General features: G+C 38.6%; 1 protein-coding gene and 1 pseudogene across 1 annotated transcript; one reads left to right on the top strand and one right to left on the bottom strand.

Annotated features, from left to right (window-relative positions):
* Positions 1-432: 432 nt before the first annotated feature.
* LOC102499259 (olfactory receptor 6X1) lies at positions 433-9,593 on the bottom strand. The gene is made up of 2 exons (XM_027776257.1): positions 9,556-9,593; positions 433-1,384 (listed from the first exon to the last, which is right to left on the bottom strand). Exons 1-2 carry the CDS (start codon positions 9,591-9,593, stop codon positions 433-435), a joined length of 990 nt encoding a protein of 329 aa, XP_027632058.1.
* Positions 9,594-12,530: 2,937 nt separating this feature from the next.
* Positions 12,531-12,737, top strand: LOC102497190 (60S ribosomal protein L38 pseudogene; annotated as a pseudogene).
* Positions 12,738-20,072: the final 7,335 nt, after the last annotated feature.

Raw genomic sequence — 20,072 nt, 5'->3', positions numbered from 1 at the left:
CTACAACATTGAACTAGAATGTACAGAATTTGCAGGGGTCCTGTTATTTTTTTAAATTTCTTTTTTAATTTTAATTTTTCTGAGAGAGATTTTTGCTGAAGGGCATATGTGCTTCCAGAGAGATTGAGAGAGACAGAGAGACAGAAAGGGAGAGACAGAAGGGAGACCACTCACCGGGGATGGCCACATTGCAATCCCTTCTCTTCCATTCTCCTCTTGGGATCTTGGGCACATATGCGCATATGCCTGGCGTTAGTTTTAAGCCATCAGGCCTAGGACTTGAACTGTAGTTAACGACATGGGAGTCTAGCAATGTAACAATTACACCATCTGCTGGTCCCAGAGGGATCCTGTTTTATTGATTCCCCCACAGTCTCCTCTCACATTTAATTTTTGTAAGAGTGTTAAGTTTATTCCGATGTGCTGCACAATTTACCTTGTATGATGAGTCTTTGGACAAGTCATTGCCTTTCTTAGGGCTCCTTTCACCTCCTGGTTCCTAATGGTGTAAATAAAGGGATTCAGGAGGGGAGTGAGGATAGTATTTAGCACCGACACCACCTTATTAATCTTAAAGGAGGAATGTGCTGTGGGCCTCAGGTACATGAACAGAACAGCGCCATAGAGCAGGGAGACGACAGTTAAGTGAGAGGCACAGGTAGAGAAGGCCTTTTGGCGACCTGTGGCCGAAGGGATCCGCAGGATGGTGGACAGGATATAGCCATAAGAAATTGCAGTAAAGAGGAGTGACCCTGGGATCACGAGGATGGTTGCCAGGACACCCAGGAGTTCCAAGATGCTGGTGTCTGCACAGGCTGCTTTCAAAATGGGACCGACATCACAGTAGAAATGATTGATCACATTGTCACCACAGAAGGGCAGCTGGACGAGCAGCAACATCTGGAAAAGAACGATGGTGAAGCCAGCCACCCAGGAGCCAAGAGCCAGCTGCAGGCAGAGGTTGCTGGTCATGATGGTGGGGTAGTGAAGGGGCTTGCAGATGGCAAGGGAGCGGTCAAAAGACATGACGGCGAGGATCAGGAACTCAGTGGTGCCCAGGAAGAAGTGGAAGAAGCTCTGTAGCAGGCAGCAGCGGGTGCAGATAACTGTCCTTGCGACCACGAAGGTTTCCAGAAGCTTGGGGATGACTGTGGTGGTGTACCAGATCTCTAAGAAGGAGAGGTTGCAAAGGAAGAAGTACATTGGGATTTGAAGCCTGGGCTCGGCCCAGATAATGGCAATGATGAGCCCATTGCCTGAAAGGGTTAATATGTAGATGAGAAAAATCAGGATGAAGAGAGGGGTCTGCAGTCCTTGGATCCCAGGGAAGCCTATGAGGATGAACTCTGTGATGGCTGTGCCATTTCTCATGTTCCTCGAGACCCTACAGAGACAAAGAAGTAACTCCTTAGAATAGTGGAATATAAGTGAGTGTAGGTGAGACCAAAAGATGAGGGATTCTATTAAAATTTTTCTATTATGACAATGAGACTGGGACCAGCAGGTGATGTGGTGGTTGGGGCACTGGATTCTCCAATGGCTGACTGCAGTTTGAGTTTTGGACCTCACAGCTTGTTTTCTGACTTTCCCTCTCCTCTGCTCTCTGATGAGCACATGTGGCTCACTCACTCTCACTCTCTCTCTGGTCAAATTTAAAAATAATAATAATGGGACCAGAAGATGGTGTAATGGTTACGTTGCTAGACTTCCACATAGTTGACCATGGTTTGAGTCTCGGACCTGGTGACTTAATACTCATGCTGAATGCGTGTGTGTGTGTGCCCAAGATCCCAAGAAGAGAGTGAAGGAGAAAGGATTGCAGCATGGCATCCCTCTGGGGGGTGATTTCTCACTTTCTCTGGCTCTCCAGTCAGTAGCAAAAAATCTCTCTCTAAATAATATTAATAATAACAAATTAAATGAATAATTCTTTAAAGAGAGAAAATGAGGACTATTTGATTAATAATTAATGAGGACTAAGTATTTGTGTGCACGAGAGAGAGAGAGAGAGAGAGATAGAGAGAGAGAGAGAATGAGAAATCACAGCTCCTGGGGGAGGATGGTCATGCCACAATTTCTCCTCCAGTCTCCTCTCAGGATTTTGGGCATGCACGCGTCCACTTTGATTTTCAAGTTGCTGGTTCTGGACTTGACCCATTAGGCCATGTGGGATCTCACTCCTTTAACGTCCATGTCACCTGCTGGCCCAGGAGTACTTAAGATCTTTTAAGACCTGACTGTATTTTAGGCCTCCCTCTCCCACATGTATGTACACACTGCACACCCCTTTCATACTCATGGCAAAAGAGCCAGCCAAACTAGCTTCTAATGAAATTTGAAAGTATTACATTAATTGATGAATAGAAAGGTATTTTTTTACCCATATGCAGCTACAAGAATAATCATTTTAAATGTGATAGCTTATCTGTCAATAATTTATGCACTTATTTTAAATGAATATTGTGCATAATGACATATATACATAAACACAGCTGTGAGTTAATAAGAAATCAATCTCTATTTCCATATTATAACCTAAAAAAGCATTCTTTACTGTAATACAGTTGTTCAAAGAAATTGATAGTGTATAAGTGTATTAAAGGAACTAAAACTTATTGCCATTACATTAGGGGTGAGATACCACTTAGATAATAGAACAGATGTATTCCTAAAGAATCCACTTCTGCATGACATTCCCTTTTGAAAAAGCAATGTAATACACGGTAAAGTTATATGTAATCCAATGTAATATAAAAAAGATTATGATGATAATAAAAAATAAAAAAATTACAAAAAGGCAAAAAACAAAAGGCAAAAAAAAAAAAACATATAAAATTCTACATTAAACTGGTGCTCCTTCTTTTTCCACCAAGTCTTGGTGACCCAAGAGCAAATCTCCCAGTCAAAATGACTTTTCCCAATCTCACAGTTTCTAAAATGTCTTAAACTTTCCCCAAACCTAATCTTATGCACAGCTAGTGACTAGATTGCTGAATTTTAAAATGATCCTTTGAATTTGTTGTCATGGGCAGTGTTTGTTCACCTTGGTAGCTGCACATCAGCACTGTTCCACTCTCTACCTTACAATGGCTTGCCAGGAGTGATGCAAATGAGGACACCTTATTTCAGAACACCTTGTTTCTCAGCCTGCAAAAGTTCTCCAGGCCTCTCATCCTACAGCTCCCTTTCTTTGTGTCTTCTGCATAAACTAGAGATATAAAACAAGATATGCAGCCATTGCTATATCAACATAATAAACTTCCTGTTTCAATGACAGGCAAAAAAAAAAAAAAAAAAAAGGAATCCACTTCTGCATTCTAATGCAGACACATTTTTTTAAAAAGAAATTTTTGCTGTAGGGTGCACATACTCACTGGAGAGACAGAGACAGAGAAAGAGAAAGCAAGAAAATTACCTCCCTGCCACACTGCAATCCCTTCTTCCCCATTCTCCTTTTGGGATTTTGGGCACACGTGCATAGGTGGCTGGCATGAGTTCTAAGCCGCTAGGTCTGGAACTTGAATCGCAGTCAACTACGAGGGAGTCCAGCAGCATAACCATTATGTCCTATAATAGAGACCAGTAGTTAGCGTAATGGCTATGCTGCTGGACTCCCATGTAGTTGACCACATTTCGAGTCCCAGACCTGGTGGCTTAAACTCACATTGAACATGTGTGTGGGCGTGCCCAAAATCCCAAGAGGAGAATGAAGGAGAAGGGACTGTGGCGTGCCCATCCCCCCTGGGGGTTGATTTCTCGCTTTCTATCTCTCTGTCTCCTTCTTGGTGTGGTGGTTAAGGCGGGTACACAACAAAAAAAAAAAAAAAAAAAAAAAAAAAAAGAAATAAAATAAAATAAAAATAAAGACGACTAAAATAATATTAAAAACCAAATAGGAAAAACTGTCTAGGAAGCAGAAAAATATACTAAATTTGGGGCCAGAAGGTGGTGTGGTGGTTAAGGGCACAGGACTACCACATGGCTGACCATGTTTCAAGTCCCAGATCTGGCGGCTTGCTTTCTCACTCTCCTCTCTCTCTCTTGCTCTGTCCCTCTCTGGTTAAATTATACTAAGTAAATGAATAAATAAATGAAGTTAAATGAAATAATAATTTTTAAAAAAGAAATATACTAAACTTAAATCCCAAATTTCAGAATCAAAGCCTAATATATAAACGTACCTTATAAATCCATATTGAATAAACACCTGGAGAAACTAACATAAAAATGTGAACAAACCAGCAAACTGGAAGTCCTGGAAAGCACATTTCTGTCTAAATCTTCCTTTGTGACTAAATGTTTTATACAAAGTGAAGCATTCCTTTTTGTACATGCGAACTCATAAGCTAAGAATTTTCTTTCTGCTCCACAAAAATTCACTAGAAGATGGTCAAACTACTTCGATTCTTATTGAGGCTATTCTTCCATATCACCCTCCTTTAAAATGGGTGAGAGGAAGGAATTGTACAATTTTCAACATAGGTAGGAAATTTAGGATGAAAGCAGCAGCTTATAGTTCATTGATAGATTGTTTGGTTCATTCCTTGTGTGAAAAAAAAAAAAGCCACTAAGTGTCTGGGAGTTTAGGGAAGAAAAATACTTTCATCTCTTCCTACCTTTTTCTAGATGAGGAAAGGCTTTTTCTCTATTTGGTAAAGTCACAAGCTCCAGTGATTCTCTACAGAAAATAAGAAACAGAGAAGTAGGTGAATTTGCACTAAGTAAGCACCATGGGCCTGGTCCCTCTCCTTCGGGAAGATATGGAATTATCTTCATCTCCTGTGCGGGAGAGTGAAGAGCCACACAGTGAGTGTCTAGCTCTGGGGCCACGTGGTCTCTGTGGCAAGCACTCACACCACCTTTTTAGCCTAATATGAAATTTCAAGCTCTAAACATCCCACATTTGGAGAATTAGACTCTGAATTCCACAAGCATGTTTTGACAGCTTACTATGTTCCAAGTTCTGCTAGGTAATCAAGGAGTTTATCGTTTAGGTAGGGAGAGAGAATGCACATAATAATTACACCCAGATCCAGTGAGCGAATGTATAGAGTTATCCAGCTTCTTTTGGGAACACTCAGAAGGAACCCTTACCCAGCCTGGGCAGAGGTTAAAGGATTTTCCAATGAAGGAGAGACCTAAACTAAGTCTTAATGAAAAGAGAGTCAGGTAGGGAGGGGAAGTTTTTCCAGACAAGGATCAATGTTTGTAAAATAGAACCAGAGTGAGGACTCCCACCTGAGCTAGAGCCAGAAATGAGATGGGGGAAGTGTCAGCCTTCCTAACATTCATGCGCATGAATCTAAGCTTTATAAAGGAGGGGCTGCAGGTGGTACCTGAAGGGCACATGGAAAAGAGAAATGTATTCTCTCTACTCTGATAAGGAACATGACTTGGCTTCGGCACCATGAGGCCCCTGGAGTAGCAGATGTGGCAGTCCTGGGTGAGAGGAGTGGACCCCACAAAAGAGGCAGTGGAGTGTCCAGCAGATAGAAAGGGCAAGAACCAGGTTCTGGCTGTCTTGACAGCTATATGGACTGGGCTGTGAGCACATGTGGAGTTTTGTAAGATTTTGAAGGAGGTGAGATATCTCAGGTTAGCAGGTAAAAGCAATGTTCAGAGAAACACAGGAAAGCAACCTTAGGAAACTGAGGTTATAGAGTTCAAATATAGATTAAACTCTGTCATCTATATGCTTATCAAAATTTAATCCTCTACTTGGGACCAGCAGGTCATGTGGTAGCTGGACTCTCACATGGCTGACCCCAGTTTTAATCCCAGACCTAGTGGCTTGTTTTCTCACTTTCCCCCTCTCTCTCTCACTTTGTCTCTCTCTAGTCAAATTGAGGAATAATAATAATAAATTACATTGAATGAGTCTTTGAAAAAAAATCCTATACTTTACACTTTTTTCTTTTCTGTTAGGAAAGTCACAATATAAGGGTCAAATGATATCATTCCTCATTTCCCTAAATCAATCATTCCCATAATTTTTCTTCTCATTCACTTTTCAATAGATATCCTCCAGCTCCTTTAGTTCATGCCATCTTCTTCCATCAGAATTAGAGTACAGCCTTCTGACCAGATACCCATCTCTGCCTTGAAGGTAGCATCAAACCCCTTAGCAAGACATTCAAGGGTATTACTGATCTGGTTATGCCTGCTTTTCCAGCCTGAGCTGCCATTTCCCCTTCTTCATTCCCTGTTCTATTACTCAGTTATTCAGGTTCAGAGGTTAGAAAGCTGTAGTCCTGTTTTTACAGCTCATGTTGTAGTTTCATTTTTAAGAGAGATTTTTGCTATAGGGTGCATGCACTTGCCAGAGAGACAGAGAGACAGAAAGCGAGAAATCATCCCCCAGGAGGGATGGCCACACCACAATCCCTTCTCCTCCATTCTCTTCTCAGGATCTTGGCCACACATGCACACGTGCCCAGTGTGAGTTTTAAGCCTCTGGGTCTGGGACTCGAACCATGGTTTACTATGTGGGTGTCCAGCAACATAACCATTCCACCATCTGCTAGGTGCTGTACATACTGTTTTACGGGAAGACAGCCACACTCATCATTTACATACTGTCTGTGCCATAAAGGTGGCATGAGTGCTTGCCACAGAGACCACATGGCCCCAGAGCTAGATACCCGCTGTGTGGCTCTTCATGGAGGCAGTTTCTGCCCAGTGAAGCTGAGCAAGCCATCCTCCCCCTTCCCTCTAGGAATTGCTCATTGCCTGGGATATCCTTCCCCACTTCTCCGGTGTTTGGCTAAGTCCTGCCTGACTCCTATTTTTATTTTTATTTTTATTTTGTTTTTTGTTCACTTGTTTAATTGTCAGAGGGCAAAGGTACTAACCAGTAAGAGAGAAAGAGAGAAACATAGAGAGATTGTGACAGAGGGAGAAAGCATTCCCCCAGTAGCATCCCTCTATCCCTTCTCCATTTTTCCCTCCCCATCCGGATTACAGGCACACAGGCACATGCACCTGGTGTGGTTTTCAAGCCCTTGAAGCTGGGATTTGAACCTTATGGGATCTGGCTCCTGTAGCCACTAGGCTGTGGGCCTGGCCCCTGTGTGAGTTCTAGATCTCTGTTTGGGAGCCACCTTCAGGACTTCTCATCTCCAGCCCAGCTCAGGTGTTTCCCTATATGCTTTCACAGTGCATTAGCTGCTTGCTTGGTTTCCTCCATAGATCCCAGTCCCTGATGGTCAGCAGCAGTATCTGCAGGGCATAGGACCAAGTAGGCCTCAAGTGACATTTCCTGAGTCACCCTGTGGGTGTGGAGGGCTTGCTGAACCTTGCCGACACTGGCCCTGTTACCTGTATGAGTGTGTAGACTGACACGTGTGTATTTATGTGCTCTACTCTTCTGTGTCAAAGGCTGAAACCGAGCCCAGCCAGGGACTGCATGCCAAATTAGTGGTCTCCATTCCTGTTGCCGCTTCCAACTTCTCTCCTAGGAATTTTGCTGCATATAGACCTTTCTGCTCTGCCTTGCCCTCATCAGGGATGTGCTGGCCCTGTTCTGGCCTGCCTGCCAGCCTGGGTCCACCGCACACTGCACGCTGCACCCTGCACACTGCATGCCACACACTGCACACCGCATCCACACGCTGAACCCCGCTCGCCGCACATTGCACACTGCACACCACATACTGCACACCACATACTGCATGCTGCACGTTGCATGCTGCACACTACACGCCACACACTGCACACCACACAGCGCACACTGCATACCACACACCACACATTGCACACCGCACATTGCACACCACATGCTGCATACCACACATCACACACTGCATACTGCACACCACACATTATTGCACACTGCACGCTGCACACCGCATACTGCACACTGCACACTGTTACTCCTTTTGTGCTGAGCAGCTTCACACTGGCGTGAGTTCTTTTTCTGAGCTATGTTGTTGCAATATAGGGTCTGCATTTTTCTTAAACTTTTCAGTCTTAGAAGAAAACTACTAACATATGTATTTTCTTTTCTGGATTTGGGCTAAGGGCAAAATGTCCCATGCCTTGTTTTATTTATTTTTCTAATTGTTCACAGGGACCAATTTTAATTTTCAAGACTTTGATCATGAAGCAAATTTGAAGATGGTGTGCGAGCTTAAATTAGAGACACCACACACTTAGATTACACACTCCACTAGTGAGAAGGAACCGAGAATCACTACTCAGGAGACTTTTAAATTTGAACTTGAATAGAGACAACGTGTTTGAAATTCATCTCAACAGATGGTCTAGAAGGATGCAGCGAATAAGGATTGTTTTTATTTAGGAAATTCCAAAGCTAGCTCATTGTTACAACCTTTCTGTGTGAAACTGAAATTCCTTTATTGGAATTTACTTAAAGGCATCAAAGCATCAGGGCTAACTGTATCTAGTCAATTCAGAAAAAAAGCAAAACTTTAATCAAAGTAGTCCTCTTTCCTTCTGTCTGGCAAAGCAGTACTCACAGCACTAAGGATTCCCAGGAAAACACTTCCAGTCCCAAAGTCTGCCTTTGTCCACGAGTACACTGAAAGAAAAAGAGCCCAATTATAAAACCAGAATAATTGGAAGAGAAAAAATGTTCGTCTCCTTTCTGTATTAGGAAAGTAAATCTCTTTTCTAGAATTTAAGGCAAGTGCCTTTATGCATCATTGCTTCATAAAGCTTCAAAAAAAGCAAGTTTTCTTCCACATTAAGAACTACGTTCAGCATGATTAATAGTTTCATTTATTCTAGGTCAAGATTTCTTCTCGGAAAATAACGATTTGTGAGTGGGGCATTTTCATAACCTCCCCTGGGTGTGTGTCTCTGTGGACATGCTGAGTCCCAGGAGGCCAGGTAGGACTCACTAAAAGTTTATTCTTAATCAAGTTGTGGAATTTGTAGTTTTCTAAATTCTAATTGGTACCAATCATCTCTGCTCTCCTGAGATAATTAATCCAAATGTGAGAAGATTTTCTATGGGTTTTTGAGCTTGAATTTCTTGGTTTCTCCATGAGAGAAAATCAGTGGTGTATTAATAATTAAGATGGTGTCCTCTACTAAACAGAATAGAAGGCAGGGTAGGAAGTTTGATTGATAATATGAAAAACAGCCAGGTATGCACGAAGGCAAAAGGGAACAGAACTGTGATTCTTTGTGAACTTTTTTATGGTGATAAAAGGAAAGCTGGACTGAAAGCACTGAGGATACTGGAGAGAGCTAGGTATAGCACGAATGACCTGCTATTGGAGGGGGCTCTGTCCAAAGGACATCAGAGTTGGAATTGTAACAAATAAACTTCAATACCCAAGAAATAACTCTGTCTTTTATTTGAAGAAGTACTGTTGCCATTCCATGCCAAATCTCAAACATTTCATCTCAAGAATTAATTACATTGTTTTGCTTATTTTTAGTGAACTTTGGTCCAAGTTGTTCCCTTTGGGGATTTCCATTTAGAACAAGTTAAAGTAAATTTTAATTGATTTGGTGTGGAAAGGAATAATCCTGTAGTTACAGTAACTTCAAAAGAGTTTTGCTGGTTTGTACTTGAAGCAAAAAAACCTGTTGATGTGAGATGCCTTATGTGTTCTGTTAACCATAAACAGGAGCCAGTTTCTCTGAGTGAACATTCTTCCAACTGGACAGGGAAAGAAACCTAAGAAATGCAGTGTCGGAACAGGTACAAAAGCCAACTTTTATCACCTCCTATCTCAGGCAACTTTATATGTATTCTTACTCCCTGCTGAAAACTGAGTTTGTTGTACTAGAAAGTATTGTTTATATGTACTTTAAGGCATATAGATTTAGAGTACTAAAACAGTGTTACATTTCACTGTACACAGCTATGCAATTTCTGTTTACTGATGGGAGAAGTTATGGGGACCCTCCATGCCTATCTTCAACTGTTGAGATCTACAGAGACCAACACTTGAGTTCATAAAGTACAGTTCTGCATTATGGAAAGCTCTGATTTTCATGTTTTCTGTACCCAGAAAATGAATCTAACAGCTTTCACTTTCATTAATGACTGAAGTACCAAACCTCCAACTTTTAGTAAATGTTACCTTTACAGAGATCTTTGGAGTTTCATGTAAAGATCATATTTTACATGCAGGAGAGTAACTGGTAACCTATTTGAGAGAGCACAATGCCACGAATGGTGTAATTCTAGGAAATTTTTTAAATTTCATAATTAGCATAAGTAATTATATCTTTTAAAACATTATTCCATTTTATTTATCATTGTTATTATTTTTAATTTGTTATAAGTTATGCATGCTCACCTGAGAGAGACAGAAAGAGAAAAGAAAGTGAGAAAGCAAGCCACCAGGTCCAGGACTCAAACCACTGTCAGCCACGTGGGAGTCCAGCATCTTTAGCACACCACCTGCTGGCCCAAGTCACTATATCTTAAAGCCTTTAAGAGTCTAAACATTTTCATATGAGAATCAAAGAGGTCAAAATTGTCACATCTCTTTTTAAAATTAAAATGTTAAAAATATCATCTGGCAATTACCTAAAAGCAGAAATATCATGTAGCGGGTATATTATGGCACTACTAGATGAGGCGGGAAAGATCCAAAGGCAACAATTAAATTTCTTCTGTCTCAAAGCCACCAGTTTATGCTCTGGTGAGCTTTAAAATCCATCAAGTTTAAATCATCCTTCTATTCAACAAGTATGCCCTTTGCTTGCTCTTTTTTTTTTTTTTTTTTTTTTGAGAGGTTTTTGCACTCGCCAGATAGACAGAGAGAGACAGAGAGACAGAAAGTGAGAAATGACCCCACAGGGGGGATGGCCATGCCGCAATCCCTTCTCCTCCGTTCTCCTCTCAGGATCTTGGTGGCGCATGCACACGTGCCTGGCATGAGTTTAAGCTACCGGGTCTGGGACACTAACTGTGGTCGACTACGTGGGAGTCCAGCGACATAGCCATTAAGCTAACTGCTGGTCCCATTGCTTATTCTTTTAAAAGTAGCATATACTTACATAATAACTACACATGTATTTTAAACAGTAGTTTGATTATCTTCGTTATGTCCTTTTTCCACAAAAACTCAAAATTTGGGTGTTCAGTTCCTTTAAAGACTCACAGCTCTTCTTGATCTGGAAAAATTCATCTTTAAATGCCCGCTTAACTTACTAATCATATGAAGTGTTTCATGTAGTCCCCAAACAAAATTTATATTTTTTTCTTTTTGCTCAGATGAGATGTTGATTTTGCTTTTATCTTGACTATAACTGAATTTTTAGAGTTAGTCATTTAATTTTATTTGTCATTATTATTTTTTTAAATTTGACCAGAGAGGGACAGAAAGAAGGGGTGGAAAATGAGAAAGCAAACTGTGAGATTGGGGACTCAAACCATGTCGGCCATGTGGGAGTCCAGTGCCTTAACTATCCCACCACCTGCCGGCCCCTCATAATTGAGTTCTAATGGAATTTATCATTTGTGTATATCTCATCTTTATGATACTATGCTCTCCTTAGCAGCTTATTCAACTTATTTCCAGTCCCTACACAGCAAGTGTCCAGTCTCACCTTTGCTGGAGTCCTTAGCGAGCCCACACTCTATAAGAAGTATCTCTGTATGCTTGTGGGAGTAGTAGAGCGTGAGACGGCATGCCAAATGTGGGGAGAAATCTGAAACCCAGATTTATCACTGCTCTGGGTCAGCTGTGAAATTAGTTCCATCACCATGTGAGAAAGTTGGTGATGTTTTTGGTTTAGAGAAGTAGGCCTTCCATAGCTGGGCATTTCTATTTCCAAACTCCAGCCTATCCCTCTGTCACACTCAATGCTTTAGGCTAATCACACTCAGAGCTGCTCAGTACTCCTCTTTCCTTCCCAAAATGGAATTTCTTAAACTGTTAGGAAAGTAAGAATAACTCACAGAAATTGCTCAGTCTGTATTTCTAGGTCCTAGTCCTAGAGAATGATGACATTTTTAGAGATAGAACCTGGTAATGAGCATTTCTAAGAAACAAATGAGGTGATTCTGATGCAGGTTTTCCATACTCAGGAAAAGTTCAGTAAGCCTAGATCCACCCTTGGTTAATAAGGTGTAAAATTTACTCACACTTCACAATGCCAGGAGCACAACTAAAGAGGGGGACAAGAAATAAGCCAAGCTCTGGAGCTGCCCACAAGAGGGAAAGGATCTGGCTGAGAGGACGCGGCAGAGAGCAGCATGGCCTGGCTAGAATGCGGGGCTCATGTCAGCCCGGCCACCTCCCAGGGGAACATGCAGCACCTAACGGTTCCCATGGGTTAGAGTGGGGAGAAGGGGTCTGTTACTCACAAATTTACAGTAAGCCCAGAAGGGAGGTGGATGGGTTTTAATTCCATGAGATCTAGGATACCAAAATGTGTAATCCCATGAGGGAATGTTTGCTAGAAATTGGTACAATAGGTGGGCACTTCTGTATAATTCTAGACCTATAACCAGTTAGTAGAAATAAAGCTTGGTCTTTTTCATCCTCTTTGTTTCTGGCTGCTGGCTGTACTGTGGGTGCCCTCTCCCCATGCTCCCTGCCATGCCTTGGAAAATTGAGGAAATCAAAGACTTTCTGCTAACAGCCCAATGAAAGGAAGCCAGATCTTTCAAGATCAAGAAAAGTAATGTGAAGTTTAAAGTTCTATGCAGCAGATACCATTACACCTTGGTCATTATGGATAAAGAGAAGGTGGAAAAGCTGAAGCAGTCCCTGATCCCAGGTTTAGCGGTGAAGGAGCTAAAATGAACCAGATGCTGTTTGAACTACATTAAACATTTTTTAATTCTGAAAAAGAAAAGAAAAGAAAAGAAAAGAAAAGAAAAGAAAAGAAAAGAAAAGAAAAGAAAAGAAAAGAAAAGAAAAGAAAGCAAGCCTGATCCATGTCTGATCTGGGTCTGAGCAGAATGCTTCACTTCCTACGGCATGCAGAGTAGCAAATCCTATGACAGGACTTGAAGAACAAAAGGAAGCAGCCAATTCAGAGAAGGGAGTTTGTCTTCTCTATACATTAGCTATAAAATATAGATTTTGCTTTTATCATCACCATACTTGATTCTAATGGAATTTATCAGGTTTACATATATAGCCCTTAGGACATTGTGCTCTCCTTAGCAGCTCACTGACCTTTCCCTTTACATCCCATGCATGCATGATGATAGTACACAACCCCTGTCTTCCATTGCTCTGGAGAAGGATGCAGCCCATCAATATATCCAGAGGGGTGCATTATTTTATTCAAAATCAAATCTTTTTAAAAATTAAAAATTTCCAAATTCAGGAATCCTATCATTAGCCAACAAACGACGTAAGGTTACAAGTGGAAATTGATGTCAAGTCCAATTCATAGTCACAAACTCTCATTTAACATATAACTTAGCAATCAAGAGTGCAGGTGCTCTTTGGGGCCACCATGCTACCCACGGTGATTACAGCGCTGGACTCCCATGTGGCTGACCACAGTTGAGTCCTGGATCTGGTGGCTTGCTTTCTCACTTTCCCTTTGTCTTCTTTTCTCTCTGGTGAGCACATATACCTTATAGAAAATTATAATAATAAATTTTAAAATAAATTTTTTTTTTCAAAAAATTCAGGCTGTGAATTCAGATTGTCTGAAATTGTAATCATTAACGCCACTACTCATGAATGCAGGTCCTTAATCTCTTTAAACCCTAACCCCTGCTAATGGGATTAATTTAATAACGTTCTTCCTTGTGTGGTGCCTGAGAGACTTATGAATGAAATGAGTGCAAAGTCCCCAGCTTATAAAAAGTACTCAATACATTCCAACATTATGATTATGGGTCATTATTATACCATGGCACTCTAAATCAATACCTGTTTTCCCCCTGATGGGTTCCAGTTTTATAGTCATATTAACTAGTATTATGGTCAGACACCAGGGTCAGACAAAGCTGAATATTTATTGTAAATCTAGCTCTGAGATTTTTTTAAAAATCTGTTGTGTTCTAGTTTGCTCAATTGTAAAATAGATAATAACTATCTAATCCTATATAGTCAAGACATCATGCCAATCAGATGAAAATGTGTATATGCACATGTGTGTATATGTGTGCATCCTTCATAGCTTTACTTTCATTCAGTGATTTTCATCTTGGCAAGCAGGAATTTTAGTGAATAATGCACTAGAACAAAAAATTTTAATAAAAGAAGAGAAAAATATTTCTGGTAATAACACAAGGTATAATTGTGTGACATTAGGCGAGTTATTCTAAAGACCACTCAGCAAGATTATCTTGAGGTTTGAAATGGCAAAATTTTAAATATGTATATGTAGGAATGATATTGTTGTTACTTGGAATTATAGGACAAACACCAGCCAAGTGATAAAGATACTCAGGACTTTAAAGTGACTATTCAGTTAACTGTTAAAGGAATACTACATAACATCCTTTAATGCATTTGTTTTACAGCAGTGGTGAGAAACTGATATAGAAGATTTGACAATCAGGCTTTAAAAGTTACTTTAAGCTTGGCCTGGGTGTTAGTGACTAAGGAAAATGGATCTCACCTGGGCTAATCCCAGCCCCAGTGGCTTGAAAAACATGCTGGGTGTTTCTTTATGCATGCCCCAAATCCCAACAGGACGAAAAAAGTAATGGAGAAGGGGTTGTGGTATGACCATGCCCCATGGGGGTGCTTGCTCCCTCTCTGTGTCTCTCTGGCAAGTGCACATGCCCTTTGGCAAGTTTAAAAATGTTACTTTTAATAATAATATTTACCTGGTCCTTTGGAAGAGCTACAGTAGTGCATTTTCCTTCACTGACATCATTATAGTATTTTGAAGAGTGTTGTAACATACTTCTCTGAATCTTACTACTTTTTTGTAGCTATATAGTAAGATCTAGACCAGCAAAATTAAGCTATTTTGTTAGCTATTTAAAACCCAGGACTTTTTCTTGTTAGAATTGACAGAAAAAAAACAGGCCATGAGTGTTTCTTCTTCATCCTTGGGACCAGGCATTTTGTTTTTTTGTTTGTTTATTTGTTTTCCCTGGAAGCACTTTGGTAAGGTGGTTTTAGGCAGATCCTGTGCCCCCCAGCTTTGACACAGGTAGTCTGGAGAAATAGATGATTTTGGATTAAGTTTTGTCAAAACTCTCAACACTTCATCCTTGTCAATTACACTAAGTAACTTGGTAATTTTTATTTTTTTTCTCTTTGAATATTTTCAATATTTTCCTTTACTAATAGGCGATATCTATTTTGATTCTGAGGATTTGGTGCTGATGTGAATAAAGGATCCTGGAACCAAGATTTTAAATCTAATCCTTCAAAATGTATGTATGAATTTTACAAGATGACAAAAACTCCAAGGACAAGATGAACATACCACTATTTGTTTTTTGAGAGTTTTTTGCTATAGGGTGCATGCAATTGCCAGAAAGACAGAGAGAGATAGAGAGACAGAAAGCAAGAAATCAGCCCCCAGGGAGATGGCCACACTGCAATCCCTTCTTCTCCATTCTCTTGTGATCTTGGGCATGCACACACATGCACCGGTGTGAGTTTAAGCCACTGGGTCTGGAACTTGAACCACGGTGCCTACATGTGAGTTCAGCGACAAAGCCATTATGCTAACTACTGGTCCCAACATTCCACTATTTTAAAGGAAAAATCGAAGAGTCAAGTTGATATGTCCTGTCTCTTTTGATGCCTTTCCCCTTCTTCCCCATTTGATGTCATTACAATGTTTGGAGAGCTGAGGTTGTGAGAAGGCTAGTAAGGTTACATAGGAAGAGAGATTTCTTAAAACCTGTAGGAGTCTGGGGCATGGGAGGAAAAAATAAAAAGAATGCTTTATGACAAGATTGGAGCTTTGTACACTCCAATCTCATGTGGCTTTCTAGCTGATTAATGAAAATAAAATCTCTAAAGATACTAAAAGCTAGGCTTTAAAATTCTCTTTTCTCTTCCTTCCTTCTTTCCTTCCTTCCTTCCTTCCTTCCTTCCTTCCTTCCTTCCTTCCTTCCTTCCTTTTCTTTTCTTTTCTTTTCTTTTCTTTTCTTTTCTTTTCTTTTCTTTTCTTTTCTTTTCTTTTCTTTTCTTTTCTTTTCTTTTCTTTTCTTTTCTTTTCTTTTCTTTTCTTTTCTTTTCTTTTCTTTTCTTTTCTTTTCTTTTCTTTTCTTTTCTTTTCTTTTCTTTTCTTTTCTTTCTTTCTTTCTTTCTTTCTTTCTTTCTTTCTTTCTTTCTTTCTTTCTTTCTTTTTCTTTCTTTTTTCTTAGTAGATGTTTTTGCCTTATGGCATGCGATCTTGCCAGAAAGAGACAGACACAAAGAGAGGAAAAGTGATAAATCATTCCATGGTGGGGATGACCATGCCACAATCCTTTCTCCTCCATTCTCCTCCTGGGATCTTGGGTATGCATGCACAGATGCCCAGCATGTGTTTTGTTAAAAGAAAAATAAATTAACTTAATAGATTAGAATTTTAATTCGAGTAAATTTTAATATGATTTAAATCAAACAGTTGTTTTTAGACTTTTGGACAACTTCGGCTAACCTTGTGGTTAACTTGGTATTTAACTTTTGGTAAAGGAAAGTGACGTGTTTGGGATGGAACATGTACAAAAATAAACTGAGGGAATGAGGTAGGGAAATGATTTGGGTTGGTTATAGTTTGAAGTTTGTCTGTCTTAATACAGTTTGAAAGGCAGGATGCCTGTGATTGACTGAGTTTAGCTGTCATGATTGGCTATAACTTAGTCATTAGTTTAGAAAAACAGCTTATCGTATAATTTTGGCTTATTTATAGGAGTTTAAGTGTAGGAGTACAACAGAAATTTTAGGCCAAAATAGTTTAACTTAATAATTTTCCCTCTTTTGGTCAGCTTTTTAAATGTTTGAGAGATTGACTAAAATTTAGGGCATTTGTGCCATTTTTAAAAATATTATAAATGAATTTTTTTTTGAGAGTTTTTTTTTTTTTTTTTTTTTTTTTATAGGGTGCACACTCGCCAGACAGACAGAGAGAGACAGAGAGACAGAAAGCAAGAAATCACCCCCCAGGGGGGATGGACACACCACAATCTCTTCTCCTCCATTCTCCTCCTGGGATCTTGGGCATGCACGCCGCACACACGCTAGGCGTGAGTTTAAGCCACCGGGTCCAGGAATCGAACTGTGGTCGACTACATGGGAGTCCAGTGACATAGCCATTACGCTAACTGCTGGTCCCATAAATGAATTTTTTAATGTAGAAATTATAAGTTTTTTTTTGTCTTTAGCATGGAATTACAGGTCAAATAGGTCTTTTTTTTGTACTTTTATTGATTTGGTTGAAATAAGATTATTTAGTGTTTGATGGATGGTTGCTTATAAAGCATATCATAGATAGAGTGCACTAGGAGGACTAATTGATGACTAAGGTGTACTTTCAAAATGAAAGTTTTTATGAAATAAGCTGAGCTGAACAGGTTAAGGTTTAGGGAATACAGGCAATTTGATAGCATTTGAGTCTAGTTGTTTATTACTATTGTTCAGAGTGGGATAATGATTGAGGACTGCAGTTTTTGTTAATGGCTTTTTTTAAAGGTGCATTTATTTTTGTCATTAGTTTAGTGCTATATATAAGTCATAATAACTTAGAGGCATATTAGAAGAAATATAAGATTAAAAATTTTGAAAATTTTAAGTAAATTTGAAAAGTAAATTTTAGAAACTTTAGTGAATTTTTTTTGCATTCATCTATAAACTTAATAATTGTTTTGGTTTTGCACTAGAATATGAATCTAAATTAAAGCTAATTACTGATTATGATTTTATGGAGTTTTCGTGGGGTAAGGAAAGAATTAAAACAATAGGAATTTAGATAAAAAAGAAATAACATGAATTTTTTATGATAGCAGAAAATCTTGATTCATGATATATGAACATAGTTGTTTAGTTGTTGAAAATATCTGTTTCGAAGAAGAAATTTTTTTGGTCAGTTTTACTTTAAAGTCTTTAACAGGTGCACAGTTTTAAAACTTTAAAGTAGCTCTTTTGAGTTGTGAACTTAGAATTTAAGTTTTTAAAGCTCTATTGCAGTGTGAGTGGTGGGGAGAATTTGGTATTATGTCATTTCAAAGGGCTTTCAGGCAGTTTTTTGTTGTTATTTTTAGAAGACCCCTGTTTTGGACTATGAAGGGTTGATTATTTTTAATCAATGAATTCATATTTATTCAAATAAATAGTATTTTTTATTTGGTGAAATTAGACTTTGTATAATGCACTAAAGTCTGGCAGAATTTAGTCACTATAGATTTTTTGGAAATGTTTTATGACAGAAATTTATTTCAACATATTTTTTGACTATTGTTACAGTATATTTTTTAATGGGAAAGCTTTTTATTTTTTTTTTAAGAGAGATTTTTGCTATAGGGCACATGCTCTTGATGCTCTTGCCAGAGAGACACGGAGGCACAGAAAGACAGAAAGAAAGAAATCACCTCTCTGGGGAATGGCCATGCCACAATCTCTTCATTCTTCTCTTGGGATCTTGGACACACATGTACATGCGCCTGGAGTGAGTTTAAGTGCAGGTCCAGAACTCAGCAGTCGACTACATGGGAAGTCTGGCTAAGTAACCATTATGCCATCTGCTGGTCCCTATGGAAAAAGGTTTTTACAAATAAAAATATGTAATAAAAATGACAACAAGTGAAATTTTTTATAATATTTAAATAGCATATTACGTAATAGAAATGTTCCTGCAGTTTTTACATTTTTTACTATTATGTTGGCAGACTAAATATTGGCTATAAGACATTTTAGTAATTTTAGAGTAGATACTATATTAATATTACTGAACAAATTATTACTTTTTAAAAAAATTGTGAGTTATGGAGAATAGAGATTTTAAATAATTAGTTATAAAGAGGACTTAGGAAAAATGAGGCAGCTGTCTATAGGCATTTTGTGAGTTTATGTTTAATATTGGATTTAAATTTTTATACTGATTTTATTTTTAAAAATTTAGATGTATAGTATTGCTTATTAAATAGACTATCACAGGTAATTTGACTTAAATTAGTTTTATGGAATTTATTTAAATTAAACATTAACAATTTATATTTGATCTTAGACAGTGGGTCAGGAAGTGACATATAGTTTAATAAGTTTGTTATTGACTGACTTTGCATGTAATTTTGTCAAAATAATTTTTTGATTTTGGTTAATTTTGACTTTGCTTAATGGTTGACTTAGTAGTTTAGAAAAATGAATTAGTTTTTATATTTGTTTGTTTGTTTCTATAATTTTTTAAATGTTTATATTTGATCTTAGACAGTGGGTCAGGAAGTGACATATAGTTTAATAAGTTTGTTATTGACTGACTTTGCATGTAATTTTGTCAAAATAATTTTTTGATTTTGGTTAATTTTGACTTTGCTTAATGGTTGACTTAGTAGTTTAGAAAAATGAATTAGTTTTTATATTTGTTTGTTTGTTTCTATAATTTTTTAAATGTATTTTTCTTTTTTTAACATTAATATTCTATACATCATTACAGCATACAAAATGAATTTTTCGTCCAAAATACACTGTCTGTTGGCTCAATCAAGCACATCAACATACGTGTTATCAACAAACAATTTTTCATTTCTTATGTCTTGTATATTTTGCGTTTTTTCTTTGTATATATATGTGCTTTTTGCCATCCTTGATTCCCTATCCCTAACTCTCTGCCATGTCCCACCCTCCTCCCATTGTCTCTGGTATCCATGATTGCTTTCTATGCCTTCCCCCCCCATTTAATTGATTTGTTAATGAACTTAGTTTGTCTAAATATTAGCAGTAGCAAGCACAGCTGATACATACATATGCAAGAACCCATGTCTGAATTTAGGCATATACCTCAGTGAGTAGAATGAATATACTATGAAATAGTACCTAGCTGGGGCTATAGAGCTTACTGTGGTCATCAAATACACAGTTTTTTCTTTAAATTATGGTAGCAGTTTTAGTATTTTTTTCTCTGAAATTTTTTTTAAAATTTATATTCATTCCCTGAGCATCATCACAACATACTAAATGTTGTTTCCCCTCTAGAGTAAACTGCATAGTGGCTTAATCATGCATGTT

Source organism: Tupaia chinensis, unplaced genomic scaffold (assembly GCF_000334495.1).
Source record: "Tupaia chinensis unplaced genomic scaffold, TupChi_1.0 Scaffold000651_1, whole genome shotgun sequence".
Lineage (NCBI taxonomy): Eukaryota > Metazoa > Chordata > Mammalia > Scandentia > Tupaiidae > Tupaia > Tupaia belangeri.
The sequence above is the reverse complement of the archived record's forward strand: the minus strand, read 5'-3'. Positions and strand labels throughout refer to the sequence as shown.

Bases quoted from the DNA above. Each gene is read 5' to 3' on its own strand.
- LOC102499259 (XM_027776257.1), bottom strand. From the start codon at position 9,593: ATGGTTAACAGAACACATAAGGCATCTCACATCAACAG. The intron at 1,385-9,555 runs GTTTTTTTGCTT...TTGTCTCTGTAG, and splicing joins AAGGCATCTCACATCAACAG to GGTCTCGAGGAACATGAGAA.